Genomic DNA, 25809 nt, shown 5'->3' on the forward strand with positions numbered 1-25809 from the left:
AATCGAGAGCGTCGAAAATGAGTATTCCTTTCTCGAGACAGATGATTCATATCTCGAAAGTATTTTTTATATTTCCGGACTGCTCAAAAATTATATTCCTCGTATCTTAACGGTGACGATATGGTGAGTGCGGTAGTAAACGACGCAAACAACACATCGTGATGAATCGGAGCCCTTCATTGGCTTGACCAGCTGCCTCGCGCAATGAGAGACACGCGTATATCGTTAATGTTGTTATGCATGCGTTATCAGTTTATCGCCTATATCTGGTGCGCTTGTCTTGTCTCACTCGCTCGAGGGTCATAAATGCGTTTACCGGCGGCAATTGACTCGCACCAAGTACGAATATGGCGAAAATTGTCGGCAAATTGCTTTCCGGACTGCTGCTGTTACATCGCTCTGGATTTGAACTCGAATCGTGTACCTTTTTGACCCAATTTTAATCCCGATTGCACAATTCTAGATTTTTAGAAGCTACATGGAGAGAAAGTTGTCACGCATAACTATATGTTAACGATTATCAATTTATGCGTGATTGAAGAAAATAAATTCTTTAACGATAAAAATAAATTGTTTGTGCGAATTAAATTTTTTTTATTATAATAATTTATTATAATAATCAAATAATTTTTAAATGATTTTTCTAAAATTATATACAGAATTATTGATACAATTTTATACATCAGTTTTACTGTTATCTCATAGATCGAATACATCTTGAATAATCTTTCAGATGTTTAAAGTATCACGTGATAGAAATGGAAACGTGAGACAATTTGAGAGAAAAATGTGATTGCGAGTCACTTTATATTTCTAAGTGTATGATAAGGCCTCTCCGTTTTCCGTACGCAGCAATCTTTCTGCACGACAGCCGGAACTGTGATACGTGTTCGAGGACAGGAAGTACGAAATTCCAAACCGTAGGCCGCAGAGTGGCATACATGTAAGACCGACCTTCCGGTCCTACCGAAGGAAGGGAGAATCGATCGTCCTATCCATCGTACTTTCCCACGGTCACGTCCGACAAAAATTGATCGATTCTTCTGAGGAGAGTGCACCCTGATTCATCCTCATCTCGATAGTTCATTCCGTTCTCGAGAAGAATATCTGAACGAATTTTCATAGCTATTAAAAGCATATTATCTTTTCTTTTTTTATCGAATGATTTAAGTCACGATGTTATAATATGTTAATTATGTATGTAAATTAGCTAACCAAAAAAAAATTTTTATGATATATAAAGTCTTCGAAATTGATATTTGCAAAATCTTGTGTGAAAAAAATTTATTCTACAATTTCAATTTTTTTTTTCAAAAGAGATCATCTTTTCATTTATTTTTTCAAAAAAGATTATCTTTTACATAAAAATATTCGAGAGAAGAAACTGAATATTCATAAACACTTGAATAGAAATAAACACTTGATACTCGCGAGCCTCGTAATTATGACTTTTGTTCACGGATCAGCTGATTCCCAGCAACCATCCAGCTGACCCTCAAATTCCCGTGTATGCCTTTCTCGATGCAGCTGTCATCGTCGCGGTAATTTTCCAATCTTTAACCGGTCCCAACTTTTAAAAATACATAATTATCGTTATCGCATCGTATCATGACTCATGTATTTTTTATATTTTATGTTCTACAAATATATATATATATATGTATATAGTAAAATTACTATATATTTTTTGTCCACATTTCTTTTGCAAGTTAACCATGTTTTACTTTATCCACTGTTATTATCACGATTGGTATTTTTTCTTTCATCGGATATTATACAGCGCGTCTCAAATCTACAAACGAATAATATTATTTATTCACAATCCCGCGTAATAATACTTGGACGTATTTATGGCTAGAAAGAATGAAAATTTATTTTTTTTTTTTTATACGTATTATTTGGATAAAAAATCAATACTGCATACGTTCATTGGATAGTGTAATACAAAGTGACGAATATACGAGACGCTCACGTGACGAAAAAGTAAGCGTGTAGCGCGCGTCACGCGTGTGCACACATGCGTGCGCGTGCTCTTGTCCGGAGGTTCGAGGGCACGTAGCAACCTGTCTGCTCGGCTGGCTCGACGACTGTTCTCCGGATGACTCAGGACGACAGACCGCGCGTTGGTTGGTCACGTTGCCGAGTGAAACGAACAAGCCGTACGCCGTGCAACGCCCTTTTAACCCTGCTCTTGTATTCGCTTCCTGTACTCGTATTTTAGTACGTTACAATTTGAGCTAGATGCGTTAATACTCGAGTTTTCATCAGAGCCATACTCTCGTTTCCTTGTATTATCTCTGTGAGTGTTCGTTTAATATTATTGCCTTATGTCAATACATAATGTCTTCAAAGTTGTTCTATAGTCGAAAAATTTTATATATTTGATTTTATTCTAAATATAATATAATCAACATAAAATTATTTAAAGAATGAAGATGGGAAAACGTTTAGTGGCTTTTTTCAAAAGCTTTACAAACTTTAAATTGATACTTGGATATAAATATAAGAGTTAAAAATGAAAAATCGATTTTAAAGCAATTATAGCACACACAGCTAGCTTATATCGGATCCTTGTAATTACTTGTATTACGAAACTTGATCGGTAACATAGAAATCAAGATCTTTGATAAATCTTTATTAATCTTCATTTTATTTTGCGTTGGTGTGGCAGGTGCGTTTACATCGGCAACGAAACTCAATTATTCTAGTCAATATACACTCGTTCATAAATCAACGGTGCTGTGTGCGCAATCAATAATAGTGAAATGCTACACTATACTATTGACGTAATATTGGCAATTTGTTGAATCACATGGTTATCCAGTAGCATCCATATATTATAAAGATCTAAAGATAATACAAAAATTGTAATATAAATACCATATCAAGTTATATAGTATTTCTTTCTAGTGTATAATAAAATTATTAAAGATCTAAAGTAAATAAAGAATTTTTCTAAAGAATATGATTTTTAAAAATCAGTTTTGATTAAATATTACACAACATTCTGTAATGTTTAAAAATCAATGTATAATCAAATTATTAAATATCCAAAGTAAACAAAGAATTTTTCTAAAGAATATGATTTTTAAAAATCAGTTCTGGTTAAATATTACACAACATTCCGTAATGTTTAAAAATCATATGAATATCTATATATTTTTCATGACGTAAAAAAGTAGATTCTTTTGATTTCTTAATATAAAAGTGAACAGACAAATATATGTGTATGAATATCATACACGGTAAAAAACATTTTATATTTTTGTTGAAATTTTCTCGTGTAAAAATTTTTGTGTTAAATTTTTAACATACTCTTATGTTAATATAACATACTGTCATTATGTTATTTTAACTTTTTCGCATTGAGTTAATATTCACCGTTTCTAAGAATTAAAACAACACAATTAACAAGTAAATCTTACCCTAATTAACATTTTTGTGTTAATTTTTTACATATTATTTGTGTTATTTGTTTACATATTTTCCTTCTGTTAAATTAACATTAAAATTAAAGTGGATAAATTGGGACACGAGAAATGTGTTAAATTTAACACAAAATTTTTTACCGTGATACTATATAAAATATGATGTTAAATCGTTCGTCGGCAAAAGTAACCCACAAACTTATAAACTATAAATAAATTTTCCTGGCTTCTTAAACGTGCCAATTTGAATTATTCATATTTCCGGAATTTTACGGACTTGAACGATAATAATTCATTTTCTAATATTTACCCAACGAAAATTTCACGATTCTCTGTGTTTCTTGTCATATTTATTTATTTTCTCCATCTTTCCTTCGGCGCATTTAATATCCTCTTCGTCCTGTCCCCCTCCCTTCCCCATGACGCGCTTTGAATAAAAATTGTATCGCGTGCCCCATTGAAATATATCGCAACGTCGCGTTATCGTATCGAAGTGAATGTGTGCGTCGGTTGGTGGTGCATTCGCGCCCGTGCAAGTGCATCGCCGTCGTTCCGCGAGTTAACTCGCGTCTCTTTCGAGTTATAAGTACGTGCCGCTTGGCAATGACTGACGCTTGCCCACGCGGATTGCGATTTTGCCAGCGCGATGCCTTCGCAGCCTTTGCAAGTAGCAGCCATGCATGGCCGTTGCGATGACTTTCGCGAACGCATACTTCGACTTTCGATACACACATTTCTCAATTAAAATCGGAAAGCGTGATATACGTTCGTCGACGTAGTGACGACGGTCTGCTGTTGATTCAAATTCTTTCAATGAACGAGAGTCACTTCTAATTCTGTGATATACCCTGTCGTGTTTAAAGCGGTTTTCCATGCATCCTACATGCGATTCAATTCCATGTATCAAATCAAAAGTGTCACGCACATATATTTTACTTTTAATAGAAGAAAACAATTTAATGTTCTTAACAAAATTATTTATCTGCAGTAATAAAAAATATCTTATTTTATGTACAAAAGATTGGTTATTTTTGTTAAAAGTGATGTTTTTATAAAATTTCGAGTAAATAATTTATTTGAACACAGTTGATTCTAACACTATTAATTAAATTTAAGTTTTTATTTTCACTGTCTAACTAAATAATTTGATTAGACAATGAGAATGCATACAGATCTGTCTTTTTTTTCTGATGCTTCATTAAAAGCTGTCGATTTCAGTACAAATTTTAGATTGTTCCAAATAAAATGTAATTTTCAATTAAACATTATTCCCAGTGAATCTTGTCTGAATTTCTCTTCTTTCTAGATAAAATTGTTTTTGATAAAAAAAAAACTTAAAAAATTTGACTATTTGTGATTAATTCTAATAATTTATATGTCATTTCGCATGAATATATTCGGTAGAAATATTACCTAACTTATATGATACAATCGTCGGGGGGAAATATCATAACGGATTTACGTACGTAGGTCGATTAATCGCTCTGACGTCGTCCTTACGAACGTAACGTTCGTTATAGCTATCGTTGCCGCTTACATCCGCAACAAACTCCAGGAATATCTACCTATGCGCGAAAGTCAATATCTCGTCTACCGAGAATGCGTTCATGAAAATTTATCTTAGCTAAAGACTAGATAGTGCGATTTAAAGCAGAATAACATCTCTTCGTAAAAACATCAGTTCTGTAAGAAATTATGTACAACCAAAGTTGTATAATTTCAAGATAGACATTTAGTGACTATAATAATTTTGCCTTTTACATAAAAGAATTATTTTATACATGTATTATAAACTAAAATAAAAGATTTTTTAATACTTTCCTTCAATAACTTGATAATTATGACATTAATAATATGAACTGTTTTTAAATTGTTATTAAATTATTATTTTATATTTGATTTGTTTTTTTAGATTGTTTGTTAATAATATGGATTTTTGATACTCCACTAGTTGCATTAAAATTCAATACTTCAAATTTTTTAACATATTTGATATTTTTTTTAATACGATACATATAAATGTATGTATGACAGTATAGATATCTTTATTGATGAAAAAATAAAGCAAAAATGAATAATAAAAGTACGAAGAAAAAATATGAATAACATTCAAACTTTTAAATGCTTTGTTTAAATAAAGAAAAAGTAAAAGATGATATTTTTCCGAACAGAAATATAGTTTTAAAATGCGTCATTCGATAACGTCCAACGCTGCGTGCAAATCGTGAGTGAAATTAAACTCGCCCGAGAGACGGAGAGAGCGATCTACGATCGGACGTCTTGTTTTTTTCGAGTGCTCACGAACAATGGCCCGACGAGAGCAGCATGATGAGGCCGAGCGTTTTTACGCGTCCTCGTTCCGTCACCGAAGGAAATTGTTGCCGCGGACAGAGTTCGCGTATTAGATCCAGAGAAGGGCCTGTATACAATCGAGATCTTCCCGACGATGACCTCTTTTAGCTCCGAGAGCCTAAATGCGTGCATTTAGAAAATTCCATTCTTATGATCGTCTACACACAAGGTGTTTCTCAACGATGAATGTATCACCTTTATGTCATCTATTTTATGCCTCAGAAACTACACATTCTCAAACAACTCAAAATTTATCGAAGCTTTTATTTTTACCAAAGAGAAAAAGAGGGAAGGGGACGATAGTTCTAGGGCACCATCTACATGCTAATCAGCTGATGTTTATCGCGTTAAGAATAAACGTCACTCTTCCATGATGATTCAAGAGCGCCTCATCTACGAAGCAGTCCATTAACCTTTGTCCGGTTTATTGAAATAGTCTCCGAAGGTTTTAAGAATTCCGTAACCGACATAAACGGCAGTTAGTGGAAAAATTATTGGGAGAATTCAGGATAAATATTAATGTCGAGGAGAGGGGGGAGGGCAGGTGGAATACCGAGAATACACTTATCGATAGCTCCTCCAACACCCGCTGTGTTCCTCGTCGATGATCGGTCTCCGGCTCTGCTGCACGTGCTGGTACCCTGACCTACATTCACACCTACGAGTCTAAGTCTATGTCTATGACGGTCGATCGCGCCATCACATCGTTCGTTCGCCGCCGACAACTCGGCTTGGCAACCGGACGGCCCGATTTAATATTTTCGAAATTGCGGGAGGCGCCTATAGAGACGTCCGCGCACGCGGTCCGCCTCTAGCTGTCCTACATTTCGCTCTCGCTCTTACGCCTCACGTCATAGGGTGTATCATCGGACCTGTTGCGCTCTCCTCTCGGACGTTTGCTTCCTTCCTCGCATTTGAATCCGATAGCGATTCGGTCAGATGAGCGCGAATGCGAGGCAGATGCTCTAGCCGGAACGTAGAAGCGAAAGCGTTTGTTTTAAGCGCCAAGTTTACGAATTCATGTTCTTCGAGCGTAGAATGAACGCGCTGCTTACTCGTTTTCTCAATCTCATTTACTTTGTCGTAAAAATTATAGTAAGCAGGATGTCTATTCCTTGGGGAAAAACATGAAAAACCTTGGATTTTTTTTGTACCTGGAAAAAAATCAGATAATTCTCATGGCATTTTACTGGAACTCAGGGAATTTATAAAAAAAAATAATAATTCACTTATCGATTGTTTACAATATGAGAGCAAAATTGTCAAAGAATTTTTTTTTTTAATTTTTTAACAATGAGCTTCAATAAAATTCCTTGATTTTTCCAGAAACAAAAGAAAGTTGCAAAAAAATCTTTAAAATACTCTTTTTACTTGAAATTATGAACAAATATATCTATATATGATCAGGAAATCTTTTCGCAAGATGAGATATGAGTAGACACCTTAGTAATATATTTATAAATATATTGATATTTATATCAATTAAGTTTAAATACATTTATATTTATCAGTTTTTAACATATTTATATATATTTAAATATATTTATATTTATCAGTTTTTAATATATTTATATATATTTAAATATATTTATATCTATGTCAATTTTTAATTTAGTAATTTCATTATCCATGTACACGGGACGAATGCTTTTCACACTCGATGATATCTAGGTCGATCGCGCACCACTTTTTTTTTTATTCATTCCCTTCGGACTTGGTTTCACTGCGGTACATTCGTAGATGAGTAGGATATATCAAAATCTTTGATGAAAGAGATATCAATTTTCGTGAATGAAGACATTGTTTGCAAAACGTGCGCAGATATATTCTCTTATAACTTTTTTTTATTTCCAATCTTTAAGTAATTTATAAAATATTAATATATACAGGATGTAAAGAATTCTATACCAACGTGAATTACAAAATTATTGGATATTATATTTTTAACATTCCAATATCTTTTTAATATTCTTTAACATGCGATGAAAAGAAAAACATTCAAACATTTTACTTTGGATTTTAAAGATTTATATCCGAAAATTAACAAACGTGAAATAAAGAATCTAATCTTTTTCGATTTTTTGATCGCGAAATATTATACATCATCGTATCAAGTGTACGTACAATTAAACCTCGAAGTGCAAACATGTATCTTGCCAGAAAATCTCTCCTGCTTATTTCGGCATTATTTCGCTCGAGAAGGACGGTTGAAATTGAATTCGTCTAGCCGGCGACATGTTTCCCGTTAATGCTCGTAGCATGGTAGGAGTCTGAGTGCTAATTACACCCATCTCCCTGTTTTCTCCGTCCCTGGCTGACTTACGCGAGGGTGGAAATGGGTCGAATGCTATCGCGTGCAGCTTTATACAGGGCGTTCTACTTCTATCGCATTATTTCTTAATGACAGATTCTTCGGCCAATTTGAAGTTAATAGGAATCATAGAACGTACCACGTTCTACGGTATTATTTTTGCACGACAGGCTTCTCGATTAAATCGAAATTTATTCTTCGTTCGATTAAATATGGAGGATACCTACAATTTTCGGGTTAGGTTTCTTAAAAATTAAATATATTGAAAAGGATTAAAAAGGAATTTTTCTCGGTAGCTAAGCTCCGAGGAAGAAAATTCATGTTTACTGAATATAATTAATATTTTTCGATTAAATAAACTTTAATCAAGTTTTTTAGCTCGAGACGTTATGTTAAATATTGAAAAAGTTAACGACCTTCCTCGTCTTTGTTAGTGAAGAATCGATTACAAATCGATCAAAGAATCTGTTATTTAAAAATAATACGACAAAAGTAGGACACTTATATTCGCGGCGATATAAGAAGGTGACGAAAAGAGAAGGAGATCGAAGGGTTCAACGAGCATGAAATCGGAAGTTTGCGATGTGAATATGTCACATTGCCCCATATTACTGTTGACATTGCTGGAATATCAAGTGTGACGTATCGCACGTAATATTCTTCATCTTCTACATCATATTTTTTAGCTTCTGATATGTTGTCTCTCCGTAGCAGATGAAATTGAGTCCCATACACTCAAAAAAATATTTTACTAATGTAGATAGATTTCTAGATGTCTCAATTAAAATTTATCGCTACTTTTTGTATCTGTTAGAATATTGTTTGTCACGTATCGAATTTCTAGCAGCAATATTCTAGCGATACCTCTAGAAAATTTAGATCCCATTGCCAAATATTAATCACAAATATAATTGTCCTTGATAATAAGCCTTAAAGATAGGCATCACAGAAAAATTTTCTGTCTAAATTACACTAATAGTACAGATATAAATATTGTATCTGTCATTTAAATTGATTAAGTGCGAAATATATGCAGTATGACAGTATTTACTGATTTATCTGTTTCAGTTAATTTTTTACACCTAGAAAATTTTTGTTGAAGTTGCAAGATTATTTTTTTGAGTGTAGGTGCTTCTTGGTAAATTGCAATTTCCGTGCAATTCCATACTAATGAGAAGAACAGTTTGGTTCACAAACAAGTATGGAAAATGTTACTTGTGATATAAGCATTTAATACAATTGCGAAAAGAGTCTTTTAGAGAACTTGAATGACTTTTTTTATCAAAATTTTATATAAACTGGGAGAAAAATTTTCTATACAGAACTTAAACTTTTTTTTCTCAAAATTCTACGTGATACGCTATATTTGTTCACAGTTGATAAAATTTTAAATATCTTGAGAGAGAACTATATGATTTTTAAAAAATAGAATATTTTTGTTTAAAATTCATTCTGAAATTAATGTACAAAATACTGCAAAATTTTGTTGTTTGTATCTTCGATAATAGATAACCCCTTTAATCGCGTCACGAACGATGGTTATCCTTATCGATCTGCTGTTTCTCTTCCCCTTTTCTTTATCTTAGAGTGTTCTTTCGACGTGTTCTTCCACGTGTGTTAACCCACGGTTATTGTTACAAGTGATTTAAAAATAGTCCCGTGCGGCCCTCAGTTTGCGTATCATCGGAAATTGCCGTCGAGTCCTGAAATCAGTGCCGAACTTCCGTGTTAATAAAAATACGGCGCCGTATTTTCGCCGTAGGCATAGTCGTAATCCGTATTATTGGCTCTTCGTGGTCCAAATTAATTTAATAGAGAACAGTTGTCGCACAGTTGTATCTGTCGCGTACATATATCGGAAAACTACGTAAAACGTCCAAGAGAAGAGAGAAAGAGAAAAGCACGTATATACATTCGTATATAGATCTTTTAAATGAATCTTGATTGAATGTCGGAATTGACAGTATTTTTTTGTTTTCCACGTTAAACGATGATTCAAAATAAAAGATGGACTATTTATACGAATTTATTTTTATTATTATTAGTATTTAATTTCGGATCTTTTGTAGTTTGTAAGACAGAGTTTATACAATTTTTTTTTACTCGCGCAAAACAATTTCTCCCAATAAATTGTAATCTTTTTTTATTCTTTTCTTTACATAGTTACGACATACCTTGTTGTAATGATAATATTAAAATAATGTTGAATATATATAAAATAAAGCTTGTTATATGAAAAATAATAATAGGCTTATGCGAATAAAGAGAGATTGTTTCATTTTAGAAAATATACATTTAGATAATTACAAAAAATATCTTTAGTATACATATATGAGTAAGACGATTCACCACTAATTAGTATCTCTTCAGCTATAAAATAACATTTATGAATAATAAGGTACATGAAAAGTGTATCATGAATCTTGTGAATTATCCAAATTTAAACGAACAACTAATAAGATCCATGTATATTTTTTATGCATATTATTTTTTATGAATTATTATTTTTATAATTGAAGAGATACTAATTAATATTGGGACGTCTCATTTTTGATAATTATCTGAATTTTTATTTTCTAAAAAATAAAACAAAAATCTGTTTTTGCTCGCATAAACCTATTATTATTTGTACATAATTTTGTAAAATATTGTCTTTATATCGTTACTTGCGCCACGTAGATATGAAAACATTTAAACGGCAATATTCACGGACAGTAATTTATATTTTAACATAGCGCGATAGCTTCTGGCATCAACACACGCGTCGAATTGCACGTGTTGTGCGGTTCGACGTTTCGTTCGCAACACCTGCAAGCCTTCTTCTCTCTCGCTCGCTCCGTCTCTCTAATGTTTTTCCGTTGCTCGCCTTAGTGCCCTCGGGAACCATCGACCGTGTACCTACTTTATGCCATTTCTCTCTCGAAGCTCGAACGCGTTGCCAGTTTGTGGCATTTCATGCGGCGGACAGCTGCCCCTAGTAACGGTCGGGGAGAGAGAGAGAGAGAGAGAGAGAGAGAGAGAGAGAGAGAGAGAGAGAGAGAGAGAGAAAGAGAAAGAGAAAGAGAAACACATACACATCGGCTGTCGAGGGATTCTCAAGGTCCTATGTCGGCCTGTTTCGAAATTATCTTTACGCATTCTCTATTATGATGTCCTATAAGAAAACCTTTTTAAGCCATTCAATATGCTATACAGAAATTAATAATATTAATAATTGTGTATAAAAAATATAACTTTGTTAAAATAATATATAATGATATATAAAAATATATAAAAAAACCTTAAGAGAATATAATTATACGTAATAATTTCATTAAGCATAACATTTTATTATTGAGTTATATTATAAAGTTTATTATTTTATTATCTTTATATTTTATACATATATTTTTAAATAGACAGATTTTTAAATTATATGGAGGATATGTCATCGCCTAAAAATTTTTTGAAAAGATTATTCAAAACATTTAAGGAAGGAATATTTATGTATATAAATTCTTTTTTTTTAATGATCCTTTTATCCATATACATACATATGTATAGTCTACTATCTTGTGTGTAATTTATTTATGCTCAGATTCTTTTTAATTTAATTTATCCAGCCATTTATACACACCGATGAAATATAATTATTTTGTTTTTCAATGGCTTTTGTTCGTTCTCGACCTTACTAACGACATGTCTCCGTGTTTTCGCTACGATTTCACGAAACATCCTCGTGATGTAACGGCACGTGACGACAGTGTTTCTTGCACCTTTACTCTTTCCATTTATTCTATTTATAATAAAATTATTTAATGATTTTTTAAATTAATAATATATAATGATTGTTAATAATATGTATTAATAAAATATGTTTATTAATTATTTAATAAACAAAAAATATCCAGTATGCAAATATTTTGAACACAGATTGAAGAGTAGAATAACTGCGTATGTATATTGAGACTAAAACATGATGAAATATGTTTCGAAAGAAACAAAAGAGAGAGTAATCAAATTGGAAGTAATTAAGACAGGTGAGATTACATTTACATATATAGTATATTATGTACATATATTTGTAAAATACAAATCTTTTGTCAAATTACTTATATTGTCGAAAGTTTAGATTAGATACTTTACCAACAAGAAACTTTTATTAATTAAAGAAACTGAAGTTTCTCGCATGTTTTTATGAGTGGGATGACAGGATATTCCTGTGAATTGTGCGCGTCTAAATATTTAATATAATTATGTCCAAGTTGATGTTCAAATATAAAGAATTAATATGATAAATTAATACGATGTTAATTATTAATTATGGGTCAATTATTACTATTAAATTAATAGAATATATTACTTATAAATTAATAATATATTATAGTTATAAATTAATAATAGCTATTATAAATTAATCATATATTTTGACTTTAATATTTGATACATTATAATAGTGCGATTACCTAATTTAATGAAATGATGCACCTTCGATTGTGATTGACTTTCACAGAAGCCATGCTATCAGTCTCTTTGATAGCGTACATATGACTTGCGAAACTGCACTGCGATATTGATTATGCTGGATAACGAGTTTGTTTTAATTCTTTCATAATAAAATACAATTTTTCTTTACACATTGTTTTCTACTTTATATACATTGATGTAATTAATACTCTATTGCAATATTTTCGCAAACAAAAGTAATATATAAATACCTGAGAAAACAACGTGTATAATAAGTCTAACAATAAGATTATCGACATTGACATATATCGCTGTAAAATCGAGAACACAAGTTTATATAACTTGCAAAATGAAATCAATTAAATTTAACATTGTCAAATATGAATTATTCAAATCTTTTTGAAAAACAAATTTGGAAAAAATATAGAAAAAAGAATTCTTAAATTTAAATTTATAATTATTATTTGATTTCTTAATTTTACGGAGTTTTTGGACTTATATGTTACTTGCTTCCAATTATATTAAATAACGCTTGGAAATATTTGGTTTAATTCAACACGTAGTGCGACGACGTGTTGAATTAAATATTTCGCTATTTATTTCTTCTTCGCGTCGTCTGTTCGCTTGTTCGTCGTGCGATATCGATCTTTTCCAAAATTCACGACAGTGTAATTATTACTGTAACTAGGAGTCATCAGCCGGATCGTCGTTAATAATAGAATTAACAGTTTCACAAAATTGGCAGAATGGGACGTATCACGATATCAAAATTATTTTTCGATAATATACTCTTAAATATCTGCCTTAACATAATTAATTCCATCTTGCTTTGAATTTAATACTACGATGATTATGAGCCTGACGTTTCGAATGAAAATTCGTTTCCATGGATTCATGCCAGACGTCAGAATGAAATAGATTGAAGCGTAAGTACTTCCAGTGCGTGTCATCTGATCTCGCGCCATAACTCTCCCGATTTGCCTCAAGGTGTACGATTAACTTTGAAGCTTGGCATGAATTCACTGAAGTAAATTCTTCGCTATAAGTCTAGTCTAAACTGGTCTTTATACTGGACCATCACTGCTCGATAAATTGTCGCAAATAACAGCTCACCAATAACTTGTTTTAAACGTGACGATAATATGTCAATTATTGCTAAATCAGAAATGTAACTAAAAAAAATATGTATAAGCTTTGGCAATATTATAAAGCAATTTTTATATTTGAAAAAAAAATCGATAATTATATCGTTTCTCTAAATTTTGTTCTCCACCGCTTCGCTCGCTTCTGTCTTGCAATTCTGATAATGAGACGAATTATTCCAGGCGTTACGCATTTCCTCCCGAGACTACGGATGCTTAGCCGGTAGATTCAGAGTAGCGAAGGGGTTAATCCTCCTACACGCGTGCATACACGTGTCTTCGTACGTGTGTCATAACAGGAATATGCCTGTGCACGCGAAGCCACGCAAAGGGGATACACGTGCGTGTGTATATTTCGCGCACCATGGCACACTCCCTCGCCTTATGCCTGTCCGCGACTCAATCCTTTCAACATTCTCTTTGTCTTTCTCATTGTCTCCGTGTGCTCGTGCGTTAATCGCAGCCTGAGCGAAAGCGGAAAGACGATTGACGAGGATGGATGAAAGAGAGTGAGCAGAAAAGGATAAGGGATCAGGGTCGGATTTCCCATTAGACCCCGTAGTAATGATGCTAGTAGAGAGCGTTTATTTTAACCATAAAAAAATCTTCTAAAAAAACAAACAAAAAGTAAAACATCTAATGAGCAGATAAGAGAGCCCTACAAAAACGATTTAAATTATTGAAGATCAGATATATTTATATATATAATACAAGATGTTCCAGAGTCACTGCAAAATCTGCTAATGGCAAATTTTAGAAATCATTTGCAGACGATTTTTTTTTCCCAACGATAATGTCGAGAGAGGTCATCGTTTTGCAAGTTTTCAATTTTTGTCATCGTTATCTTTGTAACTATAATATGTCTTAAATTAAAACTTTTAAAGTAAACGCTATCTAAAATTAAGTAAAGAATATAGATAGGTAATCTTTTATCTCCATAAGGTTTAGTTTGTGAAAAGCTCTTCTCTTTAAATGGCTTATAAACTCGGAAGTTATTATTGCCTGGAAAAATCGTATTTTTTAAATGACTTCGGATGCTTGTTTTTCAAATCTTTTCATTCATCTTGCAAGTCGAAATAAGCTCGTTAGAATCTTAGAAACCCTGACTTTCCTTAATACTCATTCGAACAGGATATGGCGATTCCGTCTGATCTTGGTCTTTTTTTTTTTTTGTCTGGTGGGTCTTCGCGCTACTCTTTGTACCTTCGTATGGATTCGCGCGAGTTGTCAGGGTCGATAGTTTTCCACGCTTCTGTGTCGTGGTAATTTTTGCCTCTGCGCTCTCGTGGCATCCGTTCGTGGCACCCGTTCGCACCGGTAAGACTGGTTATATCTGCGATGAGTGGTCGCTCGATAAAGGATCCTCTCGGTGGCTCTTTAGAGGCAGGTTCGATCGATCGTTCCCTTAACGCTCCTTGAGTCGAACACTTCGAACGTGTCGTGCAAAAATGCAATCATTATTTTATATCATCAATTATGACTTATATTTTATCGATATTACTATCATTAGTGGCATGCACGCGTTTCCCCGTATATGTTATTGCTTATAAGAAATTATTGATTCAACATCTAAAATAGAAATAAAGTGTGGCGAAGAAAACTTTCGAGGAAATGTATAATTGTCAATTGATTTTTAAAATGCCAATTTTTTTACGATATCTATTTTTAACAAAATTATCGTTGCTTATATTAATAGCAATTTTACACAATAAAAAAAGTGCACATTTTTATCACGATAAAAGTAATATAAGAAAAAGAAGAAAATATGAAAATGACATATGTAATTAATATGATGAGAATTGTACAATGAGCTCAATTATGATTTACATCATTACCATGCATATTAATATTATCATTCAGATACACCGGTTACATAATTTTTTCTATGAATTTTTAATATTGTATTTTAAAATATATGAGACGTTAGGGAAAGCGCATATGAAATTAATATAATGAGTCGCAACAACATTAATTATGATTTTACATCATTACCATGCATATTATTATTATTATTATCATTCAGCTAGACCGGTTACATAATTTTTTCTAAGAATTATTATTATATTTACAAATAAAAGAAAATGTGAGACGTTAGGGAATGGCCTTTGAAATTAATATAAAGAGCAACGATATTAATTATGATTTACATCATTATCACGTATACTAGTATTACTATTGAGACATCCGGTTCAAAATTTTTTAAGCATTATTAATACATTATTTAAAAATAAGAAATAAAGAATATATGTCTGAAACATTAGAGAAAAGATTGAGGAAGATGCACGATTGTTCAGCGGTCAAGCATTATTGACATTTTCACGACATCTATATTCGACGGTGTCATCGCTGTTACTTCCTGTCGAGGAAGCCACGTTCGCGGGGTCGTCAGTGCGGCAGCCCTATATATCACAAGGGCGTGGTCGCCTTTATCCGAAATAATCTGACGACGCGCAACGACAGGACGAACGAAATATCAGGACCGAAGGAGCCGCGGCGTCGCGCTAATTACCGCGAAAGATATCGAAGCGCTAATTGCAGAACGCGCGCTCGAGCGCGGGTGCGCGCGAGTCATTGACCTTCGCTTCTGGCGAAGAGTTTCGTTCGTTCGTTGGTTCGTTCGTGCGTTCCGGCCCGCATCCTTTATGTCTCCGCAGGTAGGTGCACACATAAGCGGCCGCAGGAATGTGCTTTCGTCGAGCGACTAGCGAGCGCCTCGACGAGTGCTTCATTTTTCTTACACGAACATCGCGCGGAGCGTCAACGACGCGTGATATTATCCTCGCACGTCATTTTATAGCGTTATTTGGATAAATGATTATTCGCGGATGCGGTTACGAAGGAAAAGCTATAGGTATATGTTCGTTTATATTTATAAAAAGATGCGAGTATATATCCATATGTGTGCTAATTTTAAGGAATTAAAGTTCTCGAGTCTTGTAAATTGCAAGATTGGAACATTTCGAACAGAAAACAAATTCTAAGAATTATATTATTATAGAATAAATAAAATTTGTGATGTAACTTTTCTCTACGTCTTTGTCATATTAATTTCACGTTTTCTTATGTTTTTTTTTTTTTTTTTTTTTTAATTATTCTTATCTTTATTTGTTAATCTAGTATTCGAATAACATTATATACAGCAATTTTATAACACGTTATTTCTTGAATATTTGTATTATGTTCTTATTTGTGAAATGAGAAAGCGCACTGCTTAGTGCACACGCATTGCATTTTATTAGATTCGCAACATATCGCGATGAAGCCTTTGTAGACAAAATTGAACTCTGACAAAATTGAATTTTACGCCTTAGGTTTTTGCGGCTTCTGTAATGTTAAGCGGAACCGGTTACTCCGTCATCTCTCCATATGTCATGTGTGATTATGAGACATATGTTTGTGCTTATATTTACAGAGTGTATTGACAAAATTAAATTTAGTATTGAACATAATTTGCCATTCAAAAATTTCCTTAATACAGGAAGTGAAAGGTTATTCATCTTTATTTCTTTGTTGTTATTATTATTATTATTATTATTATTATTATTATTATTATTATTATTATTATTACTGGATTTAAGGCAGAGAGATATTTCATAATGTCTGTTTAATATTTTAAATGTTTTATACGTATTTGTGATTTTTAAGTAATTTTAGCGACAATTTAATAATTAATTTGACACCAAAATATCATTTTATATTTTTATATAAAATGTAAGATGTGTTTTCTCTAACTCATATTTTTGTGTCAAATTAGTTATTAAATTATCGCTAAAACTTCTTATATATAAATATTTTGCAATAATCTCGTCGGTCAATGTTTTATTGCATTTCGATATCGAAAAGCAATGGATATTATTGGATTAATTGTTTTTATATTACGCGATTATATTAAATGGAACATTCCCGATAAGTTTGCACAAGCATTTAATGATCGAGGACCATAATTCTACGGTAACCACGTGTACCGCAGATCCCGGCAATCTAATTTTCTCACGTTGACTGCAATCAGTACCAAGCGCGGGCCATCGCACGACATTTAATTATCGCGCAATCATATTGTCATCGAGGCGGAATATATATCCATGAAACATCACGTGGTTCGTGTACAATAGTACAACGTGCCATTGTACGCGAATTGAATCAATTATTTCAGAAAGGACGTTATGTCCAGAGTTTTGATCCGACATTGCGTATTATAATTTTTCAGTAATATATCTGCATTTTTTTTTCACGCTAACATTCTCATACTTACTAATCTTTCTCTCTCTTTTCAGGGAAGAACCTGTACAATAATGAGCACGTAGCAATTAAAATGGTGAGTGAAAGCCACAGACATTTTATGTAATTACAACACTTGGTGAAAAACTTGATGAATTTCCGCTAACGGGCCCTTCATTTTGCTGTTGCAGGAACCAATGAAGTCAAAGGCACCACAGCTACATTTAGAATATAGGTTTTACAAATTATTAGGTACACATGGTGAGTGTCACTTTTATGTTATTAACACTATTTGAATATATAATCAGATTAAAAAAATCGGACAAGAGAATCCGTAGATATATTTTAAAGCAAAATTTCAAATCATTTTTTAAAATGTCAAATTGAGAAAGTAGAGAGAGAGAGAGAAGCTAAAATAAATAAATAAATATATAATATATGTATTTATAAAAAAGAAGTGGTAGATTATTAATTCTACGATACGCGAAAGATAATATGATGCTCAAACTGACTCAATATAAATATTTTTTTAGTGTCATTAAATTTTTAATTTGATTGAAAGTTGATTTGAAAAAAAAAATAATAATTTCATAATTTTACACAATTTACCACGATACGACACGAGATATGTTGATAATTACTTCAACTTTCATACAATTTAAGTCAGCAAAATCTTACGCGAAATAATCGCGCATGTAATTTCTGTATACTTGGCTAAAGTTCGACACAATTAACGTCACGAATCGAGATTGGCATCTCACATGTATGTCGTGCATTATGTCCAAAAAAGTCAGGTAATATTACATTTTCATGTTCCGCATTCTACCGCATTATTTTTTTAATGACAGTTTCTTTGGTTAATTTTTCAAGTCAATCATTCCTTATCGAATGTTTCGAGGTCACTATTTATCGTAATCTTATTAATGACTGACATAATTTATTTTCAACTTTAATGAATGTGTAAAAGTGCGCATTTTAAAATGCGATGTTATTTCTCGTCGGTCTAACATTATTTATAATATTATTTTTCCAGCCTATTTTCTCTTTAATTAATGAAAAAGTTATTTTATTTCGAATTATCTGTTTGAAAATTATTACATATCTCAATTTTAAAATATAAAATTATATTTGAATGTTAAATTTAGAATTTTATGTGTTGTATTAAAGCAAATTGGAAAAAAAACATTTGTAAAATATCACACATTAATGCAAAAATATGAGTTTCATTCTCGAGGACGAAAATTAATCGGAAATTTCAAACATTCTCAGACGTATGTATCGTTATACGAGATCTTTCGCCGTCGTAGAATAATAAATACAATTGTGCTCGTTTTGTGTTTCGTTGCGTGTTGCCATCAGCATTATATCAGCATAATATTTATTGGGGGTGATCTGGGGTGTGATCCGCTTTTGTCGATCGGTATAGTTCATAACACACATATAGAGGGTATACCGGAGGTGTACTACTTCGGCCCGTGTGGGAAGTACAACGCCCTTGTGATGGAGCTTCTTGGACCGAGCCTCGAGGACCTCTTTGACCTCTGTGGAAGGAGGTTTACCCTCAAGACCGTTCTCAACATTGCCACACAACTCGTAAGTCGCATTACTATAACACTTTAGGTCCGCAAAACTGACCGTCAAACACTGCACTTCGAAAGTCGACCTCAAACACGTCAGACCATTCAACGAATTCCCGCAAACTTTAATCGTCTGCCATTTCTCTTCAAATTTTTCTTTGTTCGCGTGGGATTTGTTTGAGATCGTACAATGTTGAATTATTAAATAAAAATGTTTAAAGGGAGAAAGAAAAATACAAAATAAATTATTGTAATGATAAATTGCGTCGCAAAAATTATCTCTGATCTCGTTGGTGAAACAAAGTTGACTCGTATGTACATATAATTGTTTCTTTTTTCAGCTCTATAGGATAGAATATGTTCATAGTCGGCATTTGATATACCGCGACATCAAGCCGGAAAATTTTCTGATAGGACGATCCACTACCAAGCGGGAAAAGATCATTCACATAATCGATTTTGGACTAGCCAAAGAGTACATAGACCTGGAGACGAACAAGCATATACCGTATCGGGAACACAAGAGTCTCACCGGCACGGCGCGTTACATGAGCATTAACACGCATCTTGGCAAAGGTAACGGACGTTTACTTTTGTTTCGTCGTGTGTGTATATGCGCGTATGCGGTGCATGACAAATCACTACGTGCTAAACCATCACTACGCGTGGTGGCTCGCGAGAAAGTGCGGCAAGTGCTGGAACTGTTACATTCTCAGTAGATATCATGTGTCATTTGGATATAAATTAATGTCAGTGCTGCATTCCCTTAAAAAATCTAGAAAGTTTGAAATTCTCAGGAATTTTTTTTAGCTGGAAAAATTAAGTGACTCTTCTTATAGAATTTTATTGGAAGTTGTAAAAGTTAAAAAAATTTTTTTGATACTTTTGATCTTATATTGCAAACAGAATTATAGATGTGTGTGTTTAAAATATATATTTCTTTTTATTTATATATTACATTAAATATTGTAGCAAAATACTAAATATAGAATATACATTTTTCCTTGCAATATTTAGTGATAAAAAAATGTACAAGTGAAAAAAATGTTTATCTTATAAAAGTCAGATACATTCAGTTCTTTTCATACATCTTTAACTCTAACATTTGAGAAAACTTAAACTCATTATTTTTCCCTTATATAAATAAAAAGGCTTTAGAAAACACACATAATAAAAAAACTATTTAAAAAAAAGTTGCACTTTAATTTTACTTAGAATTTTAAATGAAAATATTTAAAAGATTAGGAAACTCTTTTACAAAATTTGAATAAGCACTCTTAATGTGATTAATATAATTTTTTGTAAGTTAAAATTATATAAACATTAATAAGTTTGTTTTTCAAATAGAGAATTAGAACTCATATATATTAGGAAAAATTTAATAAAAATGCCTAGGACTTAACAGTTATTTTTACAAGTTGCTTTATAGAATTTATTTTCTGATTTATAACGCGGACGCATGTCACGCATACTGAAATTTTTCATAGCTGAAAAATGTATAATGTTTTGCGATATAATTATGATGAATAGAGCAAAGCAGAAGAGATGATTTGGAGGCGCTGGGTCACATGTTCATGTACTTCCTGCGTGGCAGCCTGCCGTGGCAAGGGCTGAAGGCCGATACGTTGAAAGAACGCTACCAGAAGATCGGCGACACGAAACGAGCGACGCCGATCGAGGTGCTCTGCGACGGTCATCCCGAGGAGATGGCGACGTATCTACGCTACGTACGCAGGCTAGACTTTTTCGAAACGCCGGATTACGAGTACTTGAGGAAGCTCTTCCACGATTTGTACGAGAGACGTGGTTTTGTCAATGACGGCGAATTCGATTGGACCGGCAAGACGATGGTACGTGTTGACTGATCCCGATATTTACCCTTTTTACGCGAGATTAATGTTATGCAAAGAGCTTTGATGAAAACTTCCGTGAATGCTATGTTTACGCAACGCTTTTATTTTGTACGCGGGAAAAACAGTGACGTCAATGTTATGCATGTTAACTTGTTTATTACGTCAGGGAAGGATGGTGATAATAGTCGCTGCCCCAATAAGAGAATACGAACCGATAACTATGATCTTGCTTTCGCGCATTATCAATATCATATTTTCTTTCTAATACTGTAAAAACGAAGATTTTATCATTTACGTCATATTTGTTTGTGATCCAGTCTTATGTAATTAAAAAATCTTGCTATTAAAATGTTATTTTAATCTTTGAAGTGGATATCGTAAAAAAAAAAAAAAAAAAAAAAAAAAACATTTTTATCTTTTACGATATCATTGGTATTTTCAAGCAATGTGCATTTTTAATGTTATTTTTTTCCGACAATCGATGTTTCTTTCTACTTTCCAAATCAAAATTCTATCAATTTTTTATTATCTTAGTTTCTTATTAATTATATAGTTTTATTAGTGATTATTATTTTTCTAAATAAAATTGTCGGACGATTTGTCGGAGAAAAACTTCGACACAATTGGGTAAGTGACTCGTTCCGCCAATATTCCGATAGACCCGCAACAAAGAGCAACGCACAACTGGCGAGCAGTTTCACATCTGATTCTTAACATTTGCATGCTGCCCTTCCCCTCAATGCACTATCTCTAGCCATGCAACTTTGAACAACTGAGAGCACTGCGGATGGCAGCTCCTTCGCACATTGGCAGAACCAAATCCGACAAGGTTGGTGATGGCTCGAATAACATCTTACCCAAGTAATTACAACCCCAAATAATTAAGCTTCGATATTTACGCATATTGCGCAATACACTCGCTTGTTTCATATAATTATATATTTTTTATTTATATATTTTATATATATTTTTTATTCTTCATCTATACGACAAAATGTACGTTGTTTCCTTATTATAACATAATAATTGATCGTTACTACAGAGAGAGAGAGAGAGAGAGAGAGAGAGAGAGAGAGAGAGAGAGAGAGAGAGAGAGAGGGAGGGAGAGAGAGAGAGAGAGGGAGAGCGAGCGAACTTTCACAGCCGATTGGCTTTATTTAAATAGGGATCTAACGCATTATGATGTCACAGGTCTTCTGTTAAGCGTAAATTAAAGTGCACAGTCAATAAGTCTGTCTGTCCACTTTCCAGAGCTTCAAGTATGTTATCTGTACATATTAAATACGTAGAATGTGTCGTACAATAATGTTGTTTGCTAATAGACCAGTATATATTTGTCCAGTATATATACATATATATACATATAAAATAATGTTTTCTCTTTTATTACAGTCCACACCTGTCGGATCCCTTCAAACCGGCCAGGAGATCGTTGTATCGCCAAATCGTGATCGGCATCCTACCGCTTATAAGGTATTGCTTACGTTTTCTTCGCGTCTCTTTTCTCTCTCTTGAAAAAAATAAAAACATAATAAAAAACCAAAGCATGGACGTGTGTAGCCTATCTATTTGTTATTCGAGTTAACCGCATGGATACACGCCTCATTAATGAAAAGATCAAAGACAGAATTTTAACAACGACCTTGATTCAGACTGTTTATCTCGTGGAAAAAAATCATTCAGATGGTACACGAATAACTTTAAAAGATTCCGGGACGCGTGTTTAACGATATTAAGTGATCTAGATCTCGCAAAGAGAGAGAGAGCAGCATTATGAAAGAGCAATAATATACATTAACGTTTCTCTCTACACGAATCCAACGGGCATCAATTTATAGGAGTACGATGATTTTGAGGAGGATGTAATCCTCATGATGGATGAGGTTCGCTTCGAATTGCAAGGCCGATATGTAAGCCAATCTTTAGGTTGCGCTCAAAGAATTGACTTCTTCTTGCATGTTTTATCTTATCAGTAGAGGGGAGACAAGATGTTTCAATATACAGAATATACGCGGAAAGATATCCGCGTATTATTGATGTTTTTCTGTCCGTAAAAACAAGGTCGCATGAGGCTTAACCATTCTACGAACTCGCGTGCAATAAATAATTGACAAATGAATAGTTGATGAACAGAAATCGATGGTAGTAATAATTTTTTTAGACGTTATTAGAATCATTAGATGATGGACCATAAAGTGATATGTTCGATTTTGACTCTGTAATAAAAACTCATGCACGAAGAAGTAATTTTGATACAGTTGTGCTTTAGTATTGCTGCCCTTGCTTGTAACTAGTTGGAGCCAGAAAGTTTCTTCCATCTTCTCATAGTTTATCAGAGTAAAATGCATAATATATATTTAAAATATATAGAATTCATAGAGATAATTGTTTTTATCTATTATCGAGCAGCGAACATATTCTCATCCTCCTAATGTAGAAATTAATATCGGATTAGGTTTGTTTTTTTATTATTATATAATTCTCTTCATTGCGCGTGCGCGGATTTCGCGGGTTTATTGTCAAATAATAAATCACGCTCGAAGAAAATTTCTCTCAAACGTTCCTCAATACTTTCTTTCTCTTCTACTATCCTTTGAATCCTTCGGAATTTCATATAACGCGACGCAACGAAATTGTCATGCTTGTTCCTTCAGGACGTGGCAGGTGGAGGGGTGGGAGGTGGGGGCGGTAAGGGGGTGGGAGCCACGTGGCCAGATACTGTGAAGCAATCAGGAGCCGGTGGTACATTGACACCTGCTGACAGGCACGGTTCTGTACAGGTGAGTTTACCTGCGCAACTTCCATCCTTCTCTCTCGTCTCATTCCGTCTCTTAATTTCCCAAAAAAGCTTCTCCTTCCTCTTAAACTTTCTTTGCAGCTTTTCTCATTTGCAGTTTTTTATTTACCATCGAGTTAATTACATTTTACGAAAAAAGAAACGTAATTCTTAGCGATGCAACGTATTCAAAATGATGTATAATAAATTTGCAATTTCGTAATCTTTTTTTATATACATCTCATAGATTCCAATAAAAAAAAAATAATCAAATCTTTAGAAATCAAAAAGATATATAAACCGATAAGTGAAATTTAACGGTAAATTATTATTCACATTGCCTTCTCCTAATTCTGTTATCTTTCTTGTCTCTCACTCTCATAAACGTCGACGTATACGTGATGTCTCAGTCTATACAAAGGGTGTAAACTGTTCGCTCTATTTCTAGACAAAGCACCACTGGATTATGGTCAGTTAGAAGTCTGTGCAATTTGACTTGTTGCAGCATGTTGTCTTTGTGTCGATTGCGATCGAGATACTTTCTTTCTTTGATTGGATATGAAATACTAATCCGGTATTATAGTACGATCACTCGTCTCTTCCCTGCACTTACAATAACAGAAGCATCATCGTCACGTATGATTTTTCAGAAAGATAAGAGTTTGTCACTTACGCCTCTTTTTTTTAAATTCAGAATCACTGCTTAATGGGTCCTGTATAATCAGTGATAATCTTTCCTTTTCTTTACGTAAATTTTTACGTTAAATTCTCTCTTGTAAGATCTTAATTGAGTCTTTGTGTAACTTGTGTGCAAAAGTAGACTTTTGAATAAACTGATTCTTTCGATGTATTATTCCTTCGTAGTTTTCTCTTTCCGAAAATCCGACAAGTAGTGCAAAAAAAAAAGTATTTCCCTAATTTTTCACGTCCAATAATACTGGAAAATATGACCTGTCTAGATAAATCTGTCGAATCCTTTAATGTTGAAACCCGTATATTTATTTTCATATTGATTTACAATAACGCTATACAACGTTATACGCAGGTGGTGTCGTCGACTAACGGAGAGCTAGCCAATGATGATCCGACCGCTGGTCACTCCAATACACCAATCACAGCACCTCAGGAAGTGGACATGATCGACGAAACCAAGTTAGTAGCAGTTTGTTTTATCACAAGTCCTCTTTTTCTCTCTGTTGCTCCAATTTCCAAATTTACAAAAACGGATAAAAATATGCAATATGTGTGATAGATTCTGTCTATAAGCATGTATTATTTTATATATGTGTATGTACAATTCTCTTAAATTTTATTAGAATAATTTATTTGTGTGCTGAGTTGACATCCTAGTAGAAATTTTTCAACGTGTTAAAATGAGAATTAAAAGAGAAAAGATGTGCTTATACTCATATATAAATTGCATAGGTATTGATTATTACAAAGATTATTGTAAAGAAGCTGATTCAAACTGTGCATGTGATATTATTTTCAGACAAATAACTCGACTAAAATGGAAACATTGTTCCCGATGTGGAAAGTTGTTGTTCCAATCTTTGCAAGCGCACATTTCTAGAACCTATCCCACCCTCATTCCCGAACTAGGTTTGTTGCATCAATTCAACTGGTCAATTCAAGATTTTTTGTTTCGCAATATAAGAAGAAAATATCGTATTCATTAAATATTTCAATAGATACTTGTAAAAATT

At 33.2% G+C, this 25809-nt stretch overlaps 1 protein-coding gene across 8 annotated transcripts in view; it reads left to right on the forward strand.

The window, feature by feature from the left end:
- The window catches only part of Gish (casein kinase I gish), a 33498-nt gene that overhangs the window by 6612 nt on the left and 1077 nt on the right, over positions 1–25809 (forward strand). For 2 of the 8 annotated variants that reach the window (XM_072890475.1, XM_072890476.1), the window contains exons 2-8: positions 17954–17994; positions 18089–18158; positions 19324–19490; positions 19816–20050; positions 21005–21324; positions 22720–22800; positions 25149–25255. In XM_072890475.1, the coding sequence (XP_072746576.1) occupies positions 17954–17994; positions 18089–18158; positions 19324–19490; positions 19816–20050; positions 21005–21324; positions 22720–22800; positions 25149–25255 (1021 nt within the window). Of the gene's footprint in view, positions 1–17953; positions 17995–18088; positions 18159–19323; positions 19491–19815; positions 20051–21004; positions 21325–22081; positions 22157–22719; positions 22823–23981; positions 24108–25148; positions 25256–25595; positions 25798–25809 lie in introns of those variants that run through there. The other 6 variants (XM_072890479.1, XM_072890477.1, XM_072890478.1 and 3 more) reach the window with 6 other exon arrangements.

The sequence above is a fragment of the Anoplolepis gracilipes genome, chromosome 4, assembly GCF_047496725.1.
Source record: "Anoplolepis gracilipes chromosome 4, ASM4749672v1, whole genome shotgun sequence".
In the NCBI taxonomy this organism is placed as follows: domain Eukaryota; kingdom Metazoa; phylum Arthropoda; class Insecta; order Hymenoptera; family Formicidae; genus Anoplolepis; species Anoplolepis gracilipes.